This window comes from Siphateles boraxobius, unplaced genomic scaffold (genome assembly GCF_051911475.1).
Source record: "Siphateles boraxobius isolate OS27281-9 unplaced genomic scaffold, OSU_SipBor_1 77, whole genome shotgun sequence".
Lineage (NCBI taxonomy): Eukaryota > Metazoa > Chordata > Actinopteri > Cypriniformes > Leuciscidae > Siphateles > Siphateles boraxobius.
Window position 1 is genome coordinate 15487101 of NW_027509205.1, and position 23318 is coordinate 15510418.

At 39.1% G+C, this 23318-nt stretch overlaps 1 protein-coding gene across 3 annotated transcripts in view; it reads left to right on the forward strand.

The window, feature by feature from the left end:
* The window catches only part of plxna1a (plexin A1a), a 226431-nt gene that overhangs the window by 5694 nt on the left and 197419 nt on the right, over window positions 1–23318 (forward strand). For all 3 annotated transcript variants that reach the window (XM_077218621.1, XM_077218622.1, XM_077218623.1), the window contains exon 2: window positions 19672–21059. In XM_077218621.1, coding sequence (XP_077074736.1) covers window positions 19872–21059 — 1188 coding nt within the window. In that variant the 5' untranslated portion in view covers window positions 19672–19871. The remainder of the gene's footprint in view (window positions 1–19671; window positions 21060–23318) is intronic.

The following is a 23318-nucleotide window of genomic DNA, read 5'->3' on the forward strand; positions in this document are numbered from 1 at the left end:
TTAAAAACTCCTCATGGATGCAAGGGAAAATGAGATGAGTTTGAAATGAAATGGAATGTATTCCCATATTAGTATTTGACAACCATTTTTGTTACTCTCTCAAGGTCTGTTTACAATGGTTAGTGTTGCAAAGTCAATTGCTAGTAGATATTTTTACATTAAACTTATCTGCACTCCAGATGGCAGATTACGTCCCTGCTCATTTGCATAAACTGATAAACGCAGCTCAACTTCGCCAATGGTTGGTCAAAATTTTACAGAAAGTGAATGACTTTCGGTTGCGTTATTACTGCACATTGCTGTCAGTCTGAACACAACTACAGTATGTCAGACTACGTTCAGACTGCTGGAAAATGTAGCCCAGATCCGACTTTTTTTTGCCCACATGTGACTCAGATCTGTTTTTCTGTTTTTGCATGAATTTCATGCAGCTCATGGTAGTCACTTCAAAGATTTTCCATACCCAAAGTTATCAAGACAGTTGCAAAAGGTAGTCAGTGAGGGACAGTGATGTGTCAGAGCTCATAAGTATTACAGTGACATGACAGCGCTATTAAATGCAAAACGTGATGGCTCGTATAATGTGTGTTTAAAAACTATGCTTTTTTCGCATCCTCGTCTTCGTTTTGTTATATTGCCTGCGCATAAATTTGCTGGCTTCTGCAGCAGCTCACACAATGGCTGTCTCCAAATTCTAAGGTTGCTTAGTATAGAGCAAAATTATGTTTAGCAAAGAGAAGAGGTTAAACTTTTGGGATTGATGATTGATAATATAGATTATGTTGGGACAGACATGTTCAGAAACTGTTAACTAAAATTATCGTTAAACAAGTTCTTCATGCTTTGTTTTTTTCACACCTTGATTATTGCTCTGTGGTTTGGTCAAATACTTTATCAATTTATACATAAAAAAAAAACTACAAGTGATTCAGAATAAAGCTGCACGTGTGGCTCTCATGTGGGTTTAGATTGTTGACAAAATGCATGAAAGCCTTTCATGGTTTAACGTTAAAAATAGATTGGTGTATTCACTAAAGGTATTTTTATATGATGTTATAACAAATAAAACACCTTTTACTTTATATACAAAACTATCCTTTAGTATTGATACACATCATTATCCAACGAGGCATGCAGTAGGAGGTAGTTTTATTTTACCCAGAGTGAAAACCAAATCAATTCAATGTTCAGTTAGGTACAGAGCAATGTGTGAATGGAATTCTCTCTCAAATACTATTAAACAACAAAACACTCTGTATGGTTTCAAAACTTCACTTAAGAAATATTACATTGGAAGATAATTAGATAGTTAATATCAAATTTATTTAAGGAGATACTGTTGTTTGGTGGATTCTTAGTTAGCTTATTCTTGATATAGATCTATTCGGAGTAGCAACATTTTATTTTAATTATGTTTTATTATTTTCTGGTGATTAATGGTGTTAATTGTACAATATGTATTTTAAATGTTGTGTAACGTCCTGTGCGTATGGTGTGTAATGTGATGTAATAAACTGTATTGTCACATGGAAGATTGAAGGGCCCCAGGAAGAATAGCTTTTAGCTTATGCTGAAGCTAATGGGGATCCAAATAAAACAAACAAACAAGCATCCTTCGAAGGACTCGGCCTTCAAAGGCCGCGCTACTGACTTTTTTGAAAGTTATATTAAACTGTCTAAAAAACAAAACAGAGTTCACAAACTCCAAAAATGTTCACCATGGTTATTTCTGTATATAATAAAGAGTATAAACTATATATAATTGCATCTTAGTAAGACATGTCAACATTTGAACCGCTTTAATCTTTTTATTTTTACATTTGTATCATTAGATGTTTTAGTAAGTTGAAACCCAATACTTACTTTAAGTGTAATTCGGCAATTTAAAAAAAAAATTCTGTCATCACTGGCACGCAATGAATTCTTGGGTGGGCAAGGCCGCGAAGGATCTATCTGTTATATTCTTCATTTTCACAGGAAACGAAGGATGCATTTTGAGGCTGCATTTGAAGAGCCTTCCAATTAGGACAGCCTTCGGCGCACCCTTCGAAGGATGCAGCCTCTGAATAAACACGTAATCATTTACGGACCGTGATAAAATCATAAATCATAGTTCACCCTGGAATCTGATATTGGCCACATTTAGAACAACAATGCTATTTTTACATGCAATCATAGTAATTGGATTTATGGCTTAATCAGAATGAAAAGCCTTTATGTAAACACCTTAATCGATCCGATTGAGCTCGATTTAATTGAAAGGGGTGGTTTATTCCTTTTCTAATCCGATCGAGAGAACATGTAAACACTTTTTTGGATTGAAAACCGAAACTGGAAAGGACTGTGCATGTGCAATGACGAAGAAATGGTATAATGACGAATGGCGCGCGGAACGAGAAAAATCACTCGTATTATATTAAAATTCTCCAACCGCTCATCGTCTGTGAAGTGTAGCAGAACAGCGTCCCATCAGTCCTCTCTTCATACTCTCATCCACAGAAACTTTATTTTGGGTGTGGAAATAGGTGTTTTTACTGTTTGATAAATAGCAGCATGGCATAACAGTTCATGTTCTTGTCGTCACCTAATCAGGACCCGAAATTTATAAATATTAAGTCTGCTCTTTAAAACAAAGAAAAGAAGTAGAGAATAATATGCACAAACAGTCGGAAACTGTGTATATTCGTGCAGTGTTCGCATGTCCAAATCAATTTTGATTAGAAGCTTGTGATATATAAACGCATACATCAGCCCGATCACTTTATTTATCGTTCATGTAAACGCTATTTTGGATTCAGCAATCGGAAGGAATTTCATTCCATGAGAATTGGTAATCATTTTTATGAGATGGCTACATTGTAAGAAATCACTAAAGTTAACCTATAGCCATAAAGTCAAACCTCTAAACCAAATCATGACTGCAATAGGAAAAAACTTTTAGAATTTTTACCTTTTTTTTATACTATATCTTACTTTTTTGCATGGATTATCAATTGGCATAAGTGTTCTTTCTTTCTTTCTGTCTTTCTTTCTTTCTTTCTTTCTTTCTTTCTTTCTTTCTTTCTTTCTTTCTTTCTTCCTTCCTTCCTTTCTATCTTTCTACCTTAATCTTTTCTCTCTGAGAGGTTGGTTAAGTTGCATTTTGAACATGGGCCTCTCTGTAGGGCTCTGTTGAACATCAGCAGCCTGATTCCTTTAACATAGCCGGCTGCAGGCATTCTGTCTCCCTGGAAAATCTCCTCTCTCTCTCCCTCTCGAACACACTCTCTTTGAGTGGCCCGATCTGGAAATGATTACTCTGCCAGACCAATGAGTAGGCTTCCCTTTGATGGGTCATAAACAGAGGTCGGAGGTCAAATTCCTCTCCCCAGATGGAATTCTCTTGACATGCTTCACTGCAGAGCCCGGAGGTGTCGTGGGGGACGGACTGTACGCGTGTCATCGTGCCTTAGTGGGTCAGTGTGTGTGTCTTGTGTGCAGGATGCACCAGTAAATCTCCTTTGAGACTCTGTTAGGACAGAGATAATGCGTTATGTTGCTTATGGAAGGTGTGCGTCTATTTGAATGAGCGAGTGAGAAGACATCATGTGTGTGAGTGTGCGTATTTGAAAGTGTCACTCTGATGGAATGACTAGTGGGCACTTAGCCACAGGGGTGTTGGGGTGTGCATTTTTACACCTCTCCTGACAACCTGCATTTAACGTGTGTTTAGGGCGGTGTGCGATTCACTGTTTGTAAGATGTTTTCTTCGCCACCTCTTGTTGCTTCCTAAAGGAGCCTTTCAATGGATCCAACTTTTCTGACAGTCTATTGTCAGTAAATTCAGATTGTAGCTGGAAAACAGGTTCATAAAAGTATACTTTTTTATGCAGAGAAATACTGGGCTCTAGACTGATTAGGCATAAAGCACTCAACTGTCTTTTTTTAGTGAGACTGTGAACGCATGATGAATGCACAATATGGTGCTCAGTAGAAGTGGGTTCTTCTATGCTATATGTAATTTCCACTTTTTAAATGGGCAGTGTAGTGTTTTTTTTTGCTTCATGAATAAGATATAAGAAGATTAAGAATCTGGAATTTCATGTTAAAGAAAAATATTTTTTTAAATATTTTTTCAATATGTCTTAATTTTATAATGCGGTTATGTGGGAGATATGGAAAAAGCTATGTCCCCAGATTTTAATAGCACATAAATCAAATCAAGCATCTGGCATTTTATCAGTTTAGTTCTAGTGTTTTTTAAAACATGAGTACAAGAATATTGTACAGTATGTCATTTCAAATTCCCCCCAAAGTTTCCTTTAAAAACACAAAAAAAACAAAAACAAAGCTTTTGTTTGTTTTTAGACAGGAACTTTTTTCAAGGAAATGTACTGAATTTGGGGATTTGAACCTTTAAGAGATAGTTCACCCACAAATTTAAATTCTATCATTTACACAGTCTTACCCTCAAGCTGTTTCAAACCTATATGAGTTTGTTTCTTCTGCTGAACACAAAAGAACATATTTAGAAGAATATGGGATATCATACAGCCCTAATGACTTGTATGAAAAAAAATATTATGGAAGACAATGGGGCCCATCAACTCTTTTTGTTACAGACATTCTTCAAAATGTCGTCTTTTGTGTTCAGCAGAAGAAAGAAATTCATTCAGGTGGAACAACTTGAGGGTGTAAAGGATGAAACAAATTTCCTTTTTTAGTAAACCGTCTAGTTATCCGTATATATATGTTTAGTTATCTGTTAGCTGTCAAATGTTTTTTTTTTAAAACAAAATGGGGCAAACATAGTTATAGCATACATAGCATCTAAAACACAGTTTCCTTTAAACATAAATGTTTTATAAAATCCTGGTGTTGCCTTGTGGCAGTCCTCTTACGAAAGGTGTTGGTTTAAATCTCGTCTGTGTTCGTTGTCTTGTTTTCCTTCTCTGTTTCTTCTGTCAATTCATGTTGTCTTGTTTTCCCTCTCTTTTTCTTCTGTCAATTCACGTGTGCTTTCTCTTGTCAGTAAAACATAGGAAAAAGCCCAAAAGAGTGTGCATTGTACTGCTGTTCTTGAGCTAGATTTATGTTGTTGTTGCGTGCTTACCTTTGCAAAACTCACCAGTAGGATGCTAGTGTTTTCTTGGAGTATGCCAGGACCTTGCTATGCTGTTGCTAGGGTGTTCTGGGTGGTTGCTAGGTAGTTGCTTACTGGCCTGACTTTAGGTCTTTGTGAAATCCCTAGATATGGCTTGGGTCTTTCATTGTTTTCCACACCCTTCCCCATGTATTTGACTCCAGAACGAGGGGAAGTCAATGTGACCATGCCCTTTCTATAAGCTTAAACTGAAACACCTCTGTTTGTAATATTCAGAAGGACAGAGACATAAGCACATCTTTCTTCCCATCCGCAGCTGTTAGGACTCGAAATCTCTCAGTGGATGAGGGCTTTTGTGAGATGCAGCAGATGCTGTTTGGTATAAAGGCTCGGCAGAACGCTCCAGATGATCGCGAGAAGAATGAGTTGTGCTAAGAGCTGGCGAGCGGCCCAATGCAATATAGATATTTCTCTATTTCTTTGCTTATAAATGTGCTTCTACCCCAAACCTTCATTTATGTGCAAAAACGTATGTGCAAAAAACAAATGTGGGTTTGAATTTTAACACACAAGACAAGAGTCTGAAAGGACATATGTGACGCTGTTTATTGAAGGGCAAGAGTAAGGAAGAGTAGGTTAATAGCTAGCTTTACTTCCTCGTCCTTGGCAGATTTTGTGTGTGTGACGATGAAAATCCAGCAGCGGTCTTTGTCAGGCTTGCTTTTGGCTGCCACCGGGTCGCTGTATAATTGAGAGAGTGATCCTCTTGAGTTTGGTATTTACAGCGGCTGACGATACTATCCCTTTCACACTCTTGCGCACACACTCTTTGCTCAGATAAGACTAGTCTGTTTTAGTCTCTTGCTACATTGCTGTTTCCAGCTTAAATCTCATGCTCCTGTGACCCTGTGAGTGATGGCGGTGCAGTGCCTTAATGACCATCAGCAGAGCCGGGCGACCCTCGGCTGTGCCGCTGGCATTAAACCGGATGTGAGTTTGTGTGCAAGTGTTTTAACATAAGGGCTGCACAGCAGTCGTCTGCCACTGATCAGTGTGTGTTACCTCAATCATAGTACTCTCCTGTTTACTCATTTGATTGACTTCAGGACAGGTTTGTTTGCCAGGCACACGTGTGTGTGTGTGTGTGTGTGTGTGTGTGTGTGTTTGTGCATGTGTGTTTGCAGACTGGCCATCCTTAGACAGTTCTTAAAGTTTAATAGACTCCAGTGCCATTCTTTCCCGTTTCCTGATGAGTTTTCAATCGTGTCCAGATGAGCCGGCCGCACTGGCGGTGGGGGAAATGCAAACAAGGACGAAACAATGGCCTGGCCCTTGTTCTGCTATATAGGCCACCAGACTAGGGTAGTGTCCAAACTCTCCTCAGGGGAAAATACACTAGAGCTCTCTAATAAACACTCAAACAAAATGACAGTGTAAACGCCCTGTGGACTCTAAATCTAGTTAAGAGGATCCATTTATTATAATTTTTTCTAAAAATAAAAATAAAAATTCCAATGCAGGATTAAAATGATTTTTTGATTACAAATTAATCCACAAAACTTATATAATCAAGCCAAAATTATTAAAATGGTTATTTATTACAAATTATTTTAATTCAATTGTATTTTGATATTTAAAAATCCAATATTTATAAACATAATGGTTAAAATATCATGTAATAAATAAAATATTAAAATTACATTTTACATTTTATTTAATATTACATTAAATATTTGATTTCATTTTAATAACTACATTTGATCATTTAGCAAATTATTAAATATATTTATTAAATAATTATATGAAAATATTATAATAGTTTATTTAATCATAATCTATATATTATGTGGAATTTTTCAGTGGTACTTCATGCAAATATTAGTGGTTTGACAAAAAAAGGCTGGGAACCCTAATTTAATGTTGTTGTTGTTTTTAAATAAATTATAAAAACGTTACTCTTCTTACATTAAACCCTCATTATTATAAAAGAATATTATGAACTTATTATGTGGAGTGATTTACTGATAAGAGCCGTGACTCATTCGTAATGAACGTCAGCGTTTGCTTTTGCACACAGATGTGCTGTAGCTGATATTTTGTTCGTGGTCATTTGTGGATGCACTGTATAGTGAGTCATTTATTCTTTTATTCCTTTTTTCCACTTAATCATCCGGCATAAGACTTTTATTCTTTTATGCTTCTGCAGATGCTTTGCTCTCCTATACTTTTAAATGGGGAATGATACAAGATTTTAGATTTATCCTAAAATTAATTTCTTGAAGCGATTGTTAGTGATTTCGATAGTTGTAAATGTGACGTAAGTGAAGCTTTGGCAAAGTCGTCTTTGTTTGTTTCATTTGTAGAAGATCCTGACCTTCACATATCCACATAACTGCTTTAAGTGATTGCAAAAATTTTTGTTTGACCAAATTTAGTTTCGCCTTGTCATGAAAAGTAAACCTCGACACGAAAGATGTTTTTCTTCCCGACTTCCTGATCAAACCATAGATATACATAAGGCATCCCTGTTTGAGCCTCATCAACCTGTCAGGCTCAACAGGGGGTACCTTCCACGAACGGACACGCCTTTGGCTGGCCTTGTTGTCTTAAGCGCGTTCTGTAGCACCGCAAGGGCTAAACGTGTTTGCAATTACAGCTCACGCTAAACCAGAAGGGAAGGTCTCACACTTTAGAAATCACACATTTGACATCTCTGCTTTTCCTCGCTCCCCTATAGCCCAATTTCGCTCGTAGGTCTCGCTAGCCGGATTCCCCTGTGGTAAATGCAGAGCATAGCTGAAATACCTGGAGCTCTCCCCCACACCCGCCACTAATCAGTACCACATCTACAGACGCTTCCAGTTTTCCAGTGGATCGGTCTCTGATCCTTCACCCGCGGTGGCCTGACACGTTCTCACACCAACCTCAACCCTTGGCTGGGATGAGCGGGCTCCCCGTCTGCTGCCGAGCCATCGGTCACTGTCATGGCAACACATTCCTGAATTGAAAGAGCTAGAAAGGGGTGAACGAAAGCTTCAGTGGCTTTTTGCTGCAGTAGAGTCGCGAGTAATATTAATGACCAAAGGAGCAGTCGGACAGCTGGCGTACTGAGGCTATTCATCATAATTGTCACACTCTGACTGATCAACTCCTTTGTAGGGCTCAGACACTCCCGGGACAAGGTGCCCTAATTGCTGACTTAGGATCAAGTTTCTCGTTCTCCAGGCCAAATTTATAAGCATTATAAACCACAGACTCTCTTTCATGTGTAAGATCTATAATAAGCTCTAAGGGACATCTTTCACCCTGCTTAATCTTTGCGGTGCTCTTTCATAGCTGTAGTAGGTTTGAAAACTGAGTAGGTTTGGTTTTGACTCTGATTTTCATGACATTCAGAGCTGTTTTTGAACTGTATTTAAATACTCTGACTGTTTTCTGCTACTGAATCCTACAGTGTTATAGCAAACCAAATTGCTATAAGCCTAAATGAGTTATCAGCTTTCTGAATTGAATGTGTGCTCATTGATAATAATTTGACAACATATCTAAAACACACTCATGGCAATTTGTATCTATTTTACATTTTAGCGCATTAGTTGCCAATTTGTACGATTTTACTTTTTCGTACAAGTTATTTACGCTTCACTTTTCCGTACAAATTCTGACTCGTACACATCGTACACATTCAAGTCTGTTCTTGAACCATTCTGCGCATTTCCACTGCAGAAAAAGGGGCTTCAAGGCTAGAAAGATTGTTTCAACTTTGGCCCTTAAAAACTTGCTTGTTTCGAATGGAAGAAAAAATGGTTAGAGAAATATAAAGTTGGAGAAATATGGTTGGAGAAATATAAAGCTATATTTAGCACAAGAGAGTCACAAAATGAACAGTTTCAGTCTCAATTGATCTCTGAAAAGGACAGACGAGTGTAGGGAGTTTATGCAAGCTGCTGATTCAATAGAATCACTCCTGGTACTGTGAGCAGCAAAACAGAAAGGTCCTACTTGACCCGCTCCAACCGGCGTCTCTGGCATGGGAGGCGGGCACACTAACAAGGCTGCAGTCTCTAGCTACAGTCGCCAGTGCATCTCTTGAGGCCAGGGGAATGAAGTTTACACGCACAGCTCTTACTAGCTTTGCCTCCGTTACACTCACTCCTCTTACCTCACTCCCATCTGGGTCATGGCACCAAATGTAACGTTCGAGCAGGATTCGAACCGGTCACTCTTACTAGCTTGCCTCCATTACTCTTGCATGAACCCCTGCGACGAGCAATGTTTTTTTAGACTGGTCATAGTCAGGTGTTACGACACAGTTCATTCCTCAAATATGTGAAAACAAGCGGCCATTTCGCAACAGGCTCCAGTTTACCTGGCCGAGAACAGGCTCTGGCTCCAGAACGTGAACCATTCTGGTGAAAAAGGGACATAACTGGTCCTTTGAAATGAATTTATTGTAATGGTATTTAATATTAATAAATATAATATTGTGTTACTTTAGAACTATTCTTCTTCAACAATAAAAAGTTAATGGAATTAACAAATCCTGAATGGTTAAGTAGAATTGGAATCAATTGCCATTCTAATTTGTTAGCACGAGACCACCGCATTTAGCCTTTGGGCAAGAGTGTGTAAATAGTTTGATTTACATCTGTTCTTTGCTCTTTTCGATCTCTTTCTTTCTCCACAAGCCACCAGCAGCTTGCACGTTTAATGAGGAATTTCATTTCTATTAAAGATGCAAATGTAGCCTTTAAAGGAGATTGAGATGCTGGGATGAAGCTCGCATTCAGACAGCTTTATCTCACCACTCTGTTCATTAGTTGAGTGTAATTGTGTTAGCACAAATGCGTTCACCGGGAACGCACATATCTGACTAGAAAGGTCACACAGATGACACACTGAAGGCGCATACGCACGCATGAAATCATACTCCATTTCATAATGCTTGACTTTATGACAATATCTCTTGATAAGTCTTTTAAGATGAAAGCACTGCTAAAGATGTTTGTTTGTATGCATGCATGTGTAGGTGGGTGCATAGTAATGAGTGAAGTTAGTGAAAGTGTTAAGCTCAGCACACAAACTCACGTATTTCAGTGCATGCTTGCAGTGTGCGGAGGGAAGCGGGCCAGAGAATGGCCGTTGCCCAATGATGCGATCCTGATGGAATGTGCGCTAGCGAGACCTGCGGAACATGAAACACCATGAGCTCGGGAGCTACCGTTATGGGATTTGAAGTCTTTATGCCCCCTTTCCCCCTGTAGTTTAAAGCGTTGCACAGCCGGAATCAGTGGAGCGTTTCACATTCTGATCCTGGCACGAGTTTTAGCTTGGCATTTGCCACGGATAATTGTAGCTGGTTTAGAAATGACATTGTGAACCGTAGGCCTAATTGTGGAATTTACGAAAAAACACTTTGATTTGCAATCATGTTTATCATAATGAAGTCGATTGCACAACAGATGAAAGTGAGCTAATAAAAGAGGAAGAGATGTGGTGGATGCACTTCTGCAATGGGCTGAAGAAGGAAATAACCAAACGCTTCCCAGGAGGGAGAAAGCTTTTTATTGATGGCTGAACTTTGAGTCAGCAGTGTTTGCGTGCTTTTATTGGCTCTGTGGGAGCTGTAGCCCAGACACTGAGGTGTGGTAATGGACGTGGATCTATTAACACAACCAGAGATGGAATGGGATGTGTCTGTTTGATCTGTGTTTGTTGTTTGTGGGTGTTGCAAACACTGTGATTGTTTATTCCTTACAGTTTATTACAAGTGTATTCATTCATTTGCGCATTTACACACCTCTATGTGAAAATTTGCTCATGTGGTCACAATAAATGGTTTTTAATATCACAACAACTACAATGCCGTTGAGCAGTCATTTAAAAAGTTGAATATGAATATATTAAGAAATACTATGATTTGATATAATTTATTAGTCATTATAAAATTATTGCCATTAATATCAAATATTGTATACTTTCACACAATGTATTATGGTGTCAGTCATTTTTTATATCAGCTAATTTTTTGATACATATTGGTATTGATACATACTGTCACTCAGACAGTACTTAGGTACTGAATTGAGTCTGTACTACTCTCATACTTTATTTTACTTATTTTTATTTTGTTTGTTTTATGTTTTTATTTCATTTTATTTTAATATAATCAACTTGGTACCAAAGTGCAGGATCCATGGTTGTATGAAGCATTTTTGTGTATATTAAATTGGATGACTTTGCCACAGTCATACTGACCATATGTTTACTTGCATTAATATTTGTATCATTACAGGCATGTGTTAATATGTCATGACTAGCTATCTTGTAGTGTGAGTTTGCATAAGGTTGGTCACAGTTGTGTCATCTGGGGTAGGGATAACATAAGCGATAACATAAGTGGACTGGTGCAGTAGCAACATTTACAGCAATGTTAAAAGATCAAGTGATTAGACTTGATGGCTTTTCCCATAACCTCACAATGTATGCTCACTTTGACCTTATGAGCCTGGATTTCTTCTGCTCTGTCTTTAGTCCATATAATAACACAGCAGTTTTTGATCTTAGGAAGCATGTATGTTTAGCTGCACATCATTGTACATTGTGTGTCTTTACTCTTTAGAGTTCGTGGTGCTTGCTTGCTAAGGCCATTGTTATTACTCAAACTTCATATTTTAAACCTAAGTTTTAAACTCATAACTCATCCCACACTGTTTATTCTAAGGACATGATTCATTTCTGACATGGTGTGGCATGTTAAGTTTGATTTTAACTGGTGAACAGTAAAAAAAGGTGAAACAGTTCCCACTTCTTCTGCTGTTGACCTCCCGAGTCCATGCGTCCATTCAAAATCTACAGTATTTTGGCACAAATTTTATTGTCACTTAAATGGCGTAAAAAATGGCCAAATTAGTCAGCTGCCAGCATGAATATGTGTTTGTGAGATGCCCCACGTTCAAACCACGAACAAAAAAAATGTAACCCATAATGTACTTGGGCAACAAGGACAAACATGATTTGTGCCGACCACAATGTATTTTATGAAGTGATTTATTGACAGCCAAAAAAACCTGTGTTGGTCTGTAAATATAAGTAAATAAGTCCATAAGTAAAATCAGCTGTAAACCATTGATATATTGTGTCATGCAAATCTGGCACCATTTTTTTTCTTCCCAAAATGCACTTGTTTATATTAGGGTGCTGTTGAACCCGCTGTGCAAAGTTGTTGGTGGTTTGGGGGGCGAGGGAGGGGGCAGCTGTCATGGTGTCAGTGGGTCACACGCTAAGGAGTGACGGTATAAAAGGAGGACTGTGTTCTCTGATTTTGGCACATCCACAGTGCAACAGGCCTGCTGCACAATCACCTCCTCAGTGTCCTCTACTCCTGCAGACACCGGGCCCTCCCCGCTGCACGGCCATTAGTCAAACCCAAACAATACCCACCCTTAGCACGAGAGAGAGTGGTGTAGAGTCAAAAGGCCTGAATGGAGGCAGAGTGCAACTTTCTGTGGTCATTTAAACAGGGCAGGACTAGTCTGGCAGTAATAGATTAGCAATTAGCAATTAGTGAGAAGCATAGTAAATGTTTTGTTTTGTTTTGGGTTCTATGCTGTGCATAAGCCATCAAACATTGGTCTGCATCGGTTTTGTCTTATTCCTCATGGTTCATTAGCTGATTCATAATCTTTTATTAAATAACCACAGCATTATACATTATTAAAAGTATAAATAATATAGCTTTTATCTTTAATAAAAATAGTGAAACAATGTACATTTTCTAAAAAATACATGACCTACTAGCATTTAGTCAAGGGTCAGTCAATCTTACTTTTTGAAATCAAATTAGACCAATTTACATTTTTAAAGGGACACTGTGTAGGTTTTTACGTATTTAATTATCTGAAATCAATATTTTTATTCATAAATATGTCCTCAATGGTGTACAAATACCTCTGCAAATTATCTGACTTATCCTCGTAAATGAAGAATTTATTATCTTTATGTACATGGGACGGGTAGGTTCACGGAGGCTTCCATGTCGTTCCGCCATCTTGAAAAACTATAATAGCAGAGAGGGTCAAAAAGTACCAACCAAACGCGTTTCCACAACGCGTTTTCGTTCAGACTCAGAGCAAGCGTCACGTGACTGAAAGCAGCAGAAACGGAGGAGGAGAGCAGTGAGAGGCGCGTTCCCGGCGGCAAGTTTAAACGGCTGTATTGCACTCCTATGATTGCTGATTGCTTTATTATTTGTAATGGCGGATCATACATATGCCGAGCCACGAGAAGACATTCTCGTCCCAAAAAAAGGCCAGACTTGAACGAAAAAGGAAACGTGACCGGAGATTGCATAAAACAAGAGTAAATATCGGGATAGCGTTTTCAAGGTGGAAAGAGCTAATGCAGCAGTCTCTGAAGAAATTAAAGGAAATATGATTATAAGATAAGATCTAGTCCATTAGATGTACATGTAGGTATAACATACATCATGTTTTGCAGTATATTGCACTTGAGGCATTGCAGGCATCTCATGTATCAATGTAAAAAAAAAAAAAAACTTTATTTGTGATCAGAAGAAAATATTTCTCTCTGTAAGATTTTCTATAGCTTTCTTTTTTTCCCCAATAAATGATCAATTAGCTCAAGTTGTGAATTTGCTATGTGCATAAGATTGTACAGAGAATTAAAATTAATTTATACTACTGCTAGACACATAAATTGTACAAACCTCGGTCGTTTCTCTTCGCTGCCTTTGGAAACTTTCAATTCTATTTAGATCGTCTCTTGTAGCGGCCGGGCATCTTTGCCGTCGTTGTGTTGACTCTCGCGCTCCTCGTCGTCCATCTCCTCGCCTAGATCCCACTGATCCACTGCTTCTCTGTCCTCTCCCTCTACCTCTACCTCTCCCTCTCCCTCTTCCTCTCCCTACTGCTGAATCATCCGATGATGATATCTAACAATCACGTAATTTAGAAAATATAACGAATAAAGGCGGCATTACTACTAATTACAACAGTTCATGTTTTTCAGTGTCAGCAACTCATACTGTAACATTCGTTTGTTCGTTGTGTCAAGTTGCTGTTTTTTTTAAGTTACAAACCTGTTCATCTGGAGAAAAACTCGATGAAGTGTTACTACAAGACATCCTGTCATAGCATTTTTGGTACATAACGGCAACCGTAGATGCAATACGCACTTGAAAAAGCGAGGCGCTGGAGAGCAAAATTCGTTTGAATGCAAAATAATATTTCACCACTGGATGGGGGTATTTCTCACACAGTGTCCCTTTAAATGTAAGAGTCTTAAAGAAAACAATTTGATGACTAACTTGTAAGATTAGTCTTAGCAGTTTATGTAGTCGCCCCCAGAGGCCAGATTCACAAAACATCCTTTAAGCCAGGCTCAGACTTCAGTATTTTTTTTATCCTAACAGATTATAAAATCTGGTTGCTTCACGTTCAAAAGGAGTATCTTTACAGATTGTCTTCTCTCAGAACGTGCACATACTACAAGATTTGAAAATCGTGGCTTACTACTACACACTACAAGAACAGAATTTTTTTGATCATATTCAGTGAAATCGACATTATAATCCGACAGAACAACATAAAGTGGTTTTTGAAAAAAAAACCCGAGCTTCTAACAAAAATCCACCGCTCCCGGATCATTGGGTTCAATCAGCGCAGGGGGCGGTGAGATCTGACTGTCAATCACAGGTCGTGCACACACCACCCCTCGCGCACGTTACAATCACATTGGTCCGTCCACTGGAGTGTAGAAACATCCGTGGGGACATAGTCTTCATCCGACACTTGTATCTCGCTTTCAAAACACTAACAAATCAAGTAAGCTCATTTGGAGTATAAATTACGTTAGCAATTGCAATCTATCGGTAGATTAGCCAGGGCAGCATACCTCCAAATACTCCATGGTGTTGATGGATGCTGATGAGACGGGCGTGTTCACAGAAAATCTGGTGCACAAGCACTGACGAGCACGAACTCGGTGGGAGGGTATTCGTTGATAGTGGGGGAGGGCCATGAGAGTTGTAAACATTTAAAATTTTGCCTAAGTCCACTCAATCTGCCAGACTTGCCGACTGCAGCTTTAAGATTATCTTGCCAGAGAAAGTGATCTCATGTGGAAGTGGATATAACGAATGGTTATTATCTGTTCTTTAGAGAACAGACATGTAACTGCCGATTTTAATATCCGTTAACAGTAGTATGCTAGCTAACGTTAGCCTCAAGGGTTAAACCACAGATATGTAGATGTCACATTCGACCGCTCCAGACACGTCGGTCACACCTGCCATAGTCATAGTGAGTGTGTCGTCACACACATTAAGAATCAATGATGTCACAACATTGACACCTTTGTGGATTTAAGACAAGTTGGAGGTTAAACATTCTTATGAGGAATTCAAACTCTTCTTAAAGGGATAGTTCTCCCAAAACGAAAATTGTGTCATTAATTACTCACCTTCATGTCGTTCCAAACTCGTAAAAAAGTTAAATTAAAATTGACAGCCAATACAATTACCACTTTCAAGGCTTAGAAAGGTAGTAAAGACATCATACAAGTAATCCATATGACTCTCCAGTGGTTTAACTTCAATTGTATCAATTTTTCCAATGCTTTGTTTGCGGAATTTTTTTTATTTACAACATGTTAATCTCCAACACGCGATCACGAGAGCACCATCACATGCGTGTTGTGCGAGAGCAGACGTTGCGTGAGCGTGCGTTGAAGATTATTTTGTAAATATAGTGTTAAATTATGTGGGGTTATCCGCTTTATAAAATTGAGGTTAAACCACTGGAGTCTCATGAATTACTTTAATGATGTCTTTACTACCTTTCTGCGGCTTGAAAGTGTCAGTTGTGTAGACTGTCAGTGGAGGGACAGAAAGCTCTCAGATTTCATCAAAAATATATATTTTTTGTGTCCCGAGGATGAACGAAAGACTTACGGGTTTGGAATGACATAACGGTGAGTAAATAATGACAGAATTTTAAATTTTGGGTGAACGATCCCTTTAAGTTTAGTCATTTTTAAAAAAAAAAATGTTTAAATTGCTTATTTATTTCTTACAATTATTCTAAAGAAAAGCTTTTGATAATGCAAAATTTACTTCATTTTATTCTTAAGAAAATAGCAGTTAAGAAGAATTTTATTCTCAGCTTCTTTCCTACATTCTCTCCTGCTAAATATTCTGCCTCACTCGTTAAATCTGTTGCATATGCAGTTTCTTGTCATCAACTCTCATAGGAACAGTTACTATTTGGCTGTTTCTGCCTTTTAAAATATGTGTACATTAGGCTATGCTAAGGAATGGCAGAAATTGCAGTCATTGTCGCCTTTTAACCACCATTGTTGCTGTCAGCTTTTTATTTCTCCTCTCTGGCATGAAGGAGTTATTTCCACAGCCAGTCCCGCTGCGACCCTCAAAATCGTTGTCCTCATAACATTCGCACAGTCTTAGCATTGCAGCATTCACACTGAAAATTTGCCACCTAGACTGAAACAAACTTGCGTTGCTATATCATCTTTTTAGCGGATTGAGATGTTGTTCCAAGACTCTGTTTTGCAAATCATTTCCTGCTGTCAACAAGTCATTGTTTCCTGTATCATCCCCTGCGATCAGTCACAGTGTAGCTTTGTTAAAATATCACTTTTTTGGGGGGTCTCGCTGGATTGAGTTTATTATTGCTTTTTTGAAATGTAGGCTAAATTGAGGCTGTCTGGCTTTAATATCTTGACTTATATCAAACGATACCAGTGGTGTTATTCTAATATCATTGCAAATGTGTAGCTGTTTTTTCTGGTGCACATGCAAATGTTTTGTAGGCGGAAGGACTGAAAGAGAGAAAGGATGGACAAAAAAGATATACAGACAGGCAGAATTAATGAATGACAAACAGAAAGAATAAAAGACAGACAGAATAAAGATTTCAAGACAGACAGACAGACATAAAGACAGAAGCAGAATAATAAAGAAAGCCCAGCTTGTGTGTGTTTGTGGATTAAGGCCTCTATGTATTGATGTATGTGAGTGTGTCTGCGTGCTTGTAATAGAAAGCAGATCCTGCTATGCAGAGCCTCTCTGGGTGGTTTAGTTGTGGCCATCACAGTCCTGCATGCTTTCTACCCCACAATGCTCAGTGATGTGACCTCCATGTTAAAGAGGCGCTCTGTATAAATTTGCTTAAGTATGAGGTGCCGTTTTCATGGCTTGTGCTGTAATTTATGTGCCACAAGCAATAAATCATTGTGGATACCTTGGTCCTGCCAGCCATTTTCCTAGCCAGGCAGGATTTGCTATCCTGAAGGTGCCATGCAACTCCCATACCCCCTCTAATTGATTCATCCAATTTCACCTTTATCCTTGATGTGGCCCTTTTTGGAGCAAGTGGGTGGGATATCCTAATTGCTCTATCCCACGCAAATAGCATTGCTGTGCAGTATTATAAATTGCAGCACATGTATATTTTGCTGAATTTTCAGTTTAGTATAGTCTCTCTCTCTTATTTTTCTTTTCATTTTCTGAGTTAAAATAAGTGGATACTTGGATCTGCGTTTAAGCAGTTTCTGCCACCTCATTAGCATATCTTTGTCCCAGATAAGTCAAAACTCTGACGGCTTTGTTTTTTTATATTTGATAATGGGTCAGGTGCAACACTGCTAAATTCAATTTTAAGTGTGTTGTGGAGTTATTTAGTTAGTTACTTGGTTATTTATAGGCAATTTTTCTGGGTTTTTTACTGCTGGGAATTAGCTTTGACAGTGTCCCTGTATCATAGAGCCAAAAAGCACCTAGGAGTGCTGACTCTGAGTCAGTTGAGCTGAGAAGAGCTCAGCTGTGATGATCAATACAGCGGAGAGAAATTTGGACCCATGTCAGCACACTACATTACACAGCAAATACACTGAAATGGTATAAACTAAAAATGGGTGAAAATCCGACTTGTTTAGAAGACATTCTTTCTGAGTGCCTCCAATTACGCTGTTTTTATTTATCGTATTTTTCTTCTTTTTTGGAATTGTTTCAGTGCCTTAGGGCTGTGCTGATTTTTTTTCCCAATATTGCATGCATTTGCTAAATCTATTGATAATTTAAACTCTGTCTTCTTGCAGAGTTAAAAAAAAATAATTGATACTTTTGAGAATATCAATACAGTATTGTGACAAGCAGTGTTGATATCAACAAAATTGCTAAAATGTTCAGATGCCTCATTACAATAATTGAACAATTTTAATTCAAATACTTTAAAAAAAAAACTGTTACCTTTTTGTCTTTTTCCAAATTATCAACTAAAATGACAAAACAAAAAAAATTGAAAATGTTTCCCCCCCATACTGCAAAATTGTGATGTATATCAGATTGTCCTACAGCAGGGCTCTTTATCTCCAGTGCTGGAGGGCCAGTGTCCTGATGAGTTTAGCTCCAACCCTAAACAAAACATACCTGAACAAGCTAATCAAAGTGTTCAGAATTACTTGCAAATCACAGACAGGTGGGTTAAATTGGGATTGATACTAAAGCCTGCAGGACACTGGTACTCATTGACTGGAGCTGAAGAGGCCTGTCCTATAGTATATGATGTGTGCTGATGTATGAGTTTTTGCTAGCATGTGTATCTGCTTTCTTGCACAGTTGTTTCGTAGCTTTGCGCATGACAGTCAACTCACAGTATGGCTCACAGCATTGAGCGGTGAATGAGACCCAGAGGCAGTCTCCTCGCTCAATAGTCTTGTGAAGTGAGATAAATGTCATCTGAGATACAATGATGCTTCTGTTTTGAACACTGGAGAAGGTCACAGCAGCAGACAGTCCCTGCTGCTGGCTAGATGAGAGGCCTGAGATTGCCCTTGTTTAAGTGGTTTTGCACTCTGAGGATGTAGCTGGACACCCAGAGCTCCTCTTCATCACCCATGATCACATGAATGTCATTAGACTTTCAATTAGAACAAATTTGATGGATATTCTCTCTTTCCCCAGCCCTGTGGTCGAGCCAAGAGGGTGTGTTGTCTGTACTGTGGTGTTTTAAAATCAGAACGCTTTCCCGCAGTTCAAGGAAAGTACTTTTGTTTTATGCGGGGTCAACTTGAATTGCTTCTCTGAGCAAGCGTGAGGAAATTAGAGCGTTTATTGCTGATGCTTCTGAGCTTATGGTGTTCTTCAAGGTGAATTGGTAAACCAGTCTACAGTTATGGCATCACTTACTCGTTCCTCATTCCTCACCTCCTCTACTCTCTCCTACTCTATTCTCGCTCCTTTGCTTCCCTTTTGTGCCAGCTGAGTTGGCACAGACTGTGTGAAATATTTAAGGGCACAGCAGGTCTATCAGACGAGTTCTCAGTGTGGAGTTTGTGGAGTGCACTGCTGTCTGCAAGCTTGACACTCTCATTAAATGTTGTATAGGATTCCACCCAGGGCCCCACTGTAAGATATTTATGTTTATGTATTATGGGTTATTTTTTCTTTTGGGCAGGCAGAACTTTTAAACTCTAGTCAAATCAATAGACAATGTTCTATTCTGTATTTTTTTCTCCAGCACTCATGATGTGTTTTTCTACCCTTGCAGGGCTAGCGGCCATGGCGCTGCAGATGATGGTGTAGACGACAGCTCCGTGTTGAGAGAGAGAGAACAGAGAGGACACTGGGTCAATAAGTTGCTCTCCTCAACGTAGACTGACAGACGCTGTCCAGGTTTTTTCCAGGTCCAGGATCAGAAAGGTGAACGGATCACCTGGCCTACAGCTTCCTCTCAGAAAGATATTAAAAATGCTGCCATATGGGAGGAGGCCCCTTCCCGCCTCTATTTGTGAGGCTTTCCTCCTCCTTTTCTTCCTCTCGTTCCTCCCTCAACATGGGGGGCTCGAGGTTAACCTCTCTTCCTTCCGAAACTTCATCCCACCAGAGGGAGGGCTTACACATTTGGTCGTCCATAACAAAACGGGTGAAGTCTACGTCGGGGCTGTCAATTGGATCTACAAGCTCTCCAGCAACCTGACCAAGCTCCGAAGCCATGTTACCGGCCCTGTGGTGGATAATGAGAAATGTTACCCACCACCTGGTGTTCAGTCTTGTCCTCACGAGCTATCACAGACTAGCAATGTCAACAAGCTGTTGCTTCTGGATTCAGGGCAGAACAGGCTCATTGCATGTGGAAGCACCTCGCAGGGTATATGCCAGTTCCTCAGACTGGATGACCTCTTCAAACTTGGTGAGCCGCATCACCGGAAGGAGCACTACCTTTCCAGTGTGTCCGAGGCTGGCACTATGTCAGGAGTGGTTATCAGTGGAACCCAAGGTGAAGACAGCGGAAAACTGTTTGTAGGTACACCCATCGAAGGAAAATCAGAGTACTTCCCGACTCTCTCCAGTCGTAAGCTGATGGCTAATGAGGAGAATGCTGAAATGTTCAGCTTTGTCTACCAGGATGAGTTTGTCTCCTCACAGCTCAAGATTCCATCCGACACACTTTCCAAGTTCCCTACCTTTGATATCTACTACGTCTATGGCTTCAGCAGTGAGCAGTTCATCTACTACCTAACTCTCCAACTGGACACCCAACTCACCTCGCCGGATGCCAGTGGTGAACAATTCTTTACCTCAAAGATTGTCCGCCTCTGTGTGGATGACCCCAAGTTCTACTCCTACGTGGAGTTTCCTATTGGCTGTACCAAGGATGGTGTGGAATATCGATTGGTTCAAGACGCCTACCTCAGTCGGCCTGGTGCCAAGCTGGCACGGTCGTTGGGCATTTCTGAACAGGATGAGGTGCTTTTTATTGTTTTTGCTCAGGGCCAAAAAAAACGGTCGAAGCCACCGAAAGAATCCGCCCTGTGCCTGTTTACACTGCGTAAAATCAAGGAAAAGATTAAGGAGAGGATCCAATCCTGCTACCGGGGTGAAGGAAAACTGTCCCTGCCCTGGCTCCTCAACAAGGAATTGAACTGCATCAACTCAGTAAGTCACACTTACTAACTATATTGTTTGTTACACTTTATTTCAGTAGTCCACTTTAGACATTCTACTTACTATTAGTAACTATGCAAATACATGTCACTAACTCGTATTAGTATTAGTATTAGTATTAGTAGACTAATATTAGTAACAGTATTAGTAGACAGTTAGGTAGGGTTATGTTAGTAGAATTCCTCAACATGTACTTGCAAAGTTACCATCAAAATAAAGTGTACGCAGATATTAAGAAGACAGTCTACTAATACTCTAATACAAAGTTAATGCTGGTTAGTAGAATGTCTAAAGTGGACAGTCAAAATAAAGTGTTACCATACTGTTATATTAACAAGCAAGATGCCAGGTGCTCTGTTGATTTTAGTCCCGGCTTGTTTGCAAATTAATTGAAGTAACTTAAGTCCCCCAACGCTGTCCCAGTGTTGATGGGTGTGTAGCAATCAATACATTAATTGTAGTACACATGTTATATCCAAATCATTGGTGTGGTAAAGCAGTTGGGAATGTCTTGGGTGCATGGATGCAGGCCCTGAGAATCTCAATGTTGCTTAATAGGGAAACCCTCAGATTAACTAGCCTAGCCACATCATTAGCTCAGTCTGTAGGATTAGCACCCTGTCACTCTCTTGCCACATGTGTCCATTTCCTCAAGTGCTAATTGATTTAAACTCTTAAACTTGTCCTGTCTTTGTTGTCCAATTCCTCTTGGGACCTTTGTTCGACTGTCAGAACAATGTGGACAGCCACAGAGAGGTTAGCGTGCAGGCGCATAGCTTACTTGCTAATCAACAGCTCTCTTAGCTGCACTCTCTATATAGGCCCTCGTAGGAAAAAGCCAAGCTGGCTGTTCTACACAGAACACAATGCTCTAGCACAGAATGAAGGGATTATTCCCAGAGAACAGCCCAAATCCTCCCTTCTATTTTATGTGCAGCATGTTCCTGGGTGATTCGACTTTACTCAGACATACAAGAGGAAACACATTTTGGCTGATGGAGCGAGTCAGAGACTTGTGAGAGTAATAAAAAATAGAAGGATGGCGTTGGGTATTATGAAAGAAAGGAAGATGAAGGGGAGGGAGGCAGATAAGGATCGAGAAAGTGTGCTGACTTTCCATGTAGTATTATGATATATTATGATGCAGTCTCAGTGATGTAGTTATTGTTTCACAATTCTCATGGCATGACACCTCATCTACAGTATTTTGTCATAGCACTAGTGGGTTATGAATTATTACATTTCAACGACAACTTTTATTAAATGCCCCAAATGAGAAAACTTAATATTTGCTTCAGTTTATAACGGCAATATCTGCTCTGATCAAACTTTTAGTAGCACATACATCAAAGCTGTAAAGTTCAAACTAGGCAGAATTATTTTACTATCCATCAAATGCTGAATAGTAATCACTATCAGACTACATATCACAGTTCACAGAGACCTGCTGTTATTCAGCTGTCATAGTCTCTCTTTCAAAAGCAGGTTTGGTTGAGCCTTTCTTTATTTAATTTTATTATTTTATTTTATATACTTGATATTGTAATAATAAATGGTGTTCATTAAAACAAAACTGTGCTTTTCTAAAGAAAATTGGCAGAAAACAGGGAGACTAATGCTGTTGCATTAGTTATTTAAGAAGATGGTCCTACTTCTGCTGTGTCCATATTAAAGGGATAGTTCACCCAAAAATAAATTACTGCAATTTACTCAACCTCATGTCATTCCAAACCGGTATGCATTTTTCTCTTTTGCAGAACACAAGAAGATATTTTGAAAAATGGTGGGATTCAAACAACATTGGGCCACATTTTGGGACTTTTATTTTGGAAGGAGACAGTTTTCAAAATATCTTTTGTGTCCTACAGAAGAAAGCAATGTATACATGTTTGAATAAGACTTTTTTTTGAAGGTGAACTATCCCCTGTTGCTCTATCATGAACATAATCTGAAAGACTACTTTTAATGTAATGCCTGCTGTTGCAGTGCAATGCTTATTTGTGCTTCGCTTTGAATTGGCTTCTGACACATTTTGGAAATTACATTTGTGTTCATGTACTTGCGTAATGTGTTTTTGGGCCTTACTATGCCTCCTGCATAGACTTAACAGTTGCTTTTATAGTGCATTGTGGGTAGTGTAAACCATATGCTCTAACCTCTAATGCAGAATTTGAGGGTGGAATGGCCACAGTGGTAGAGACTCCATCGACGAATAACTGACAGTGGCATTAACGATAATAACTGCTGCCA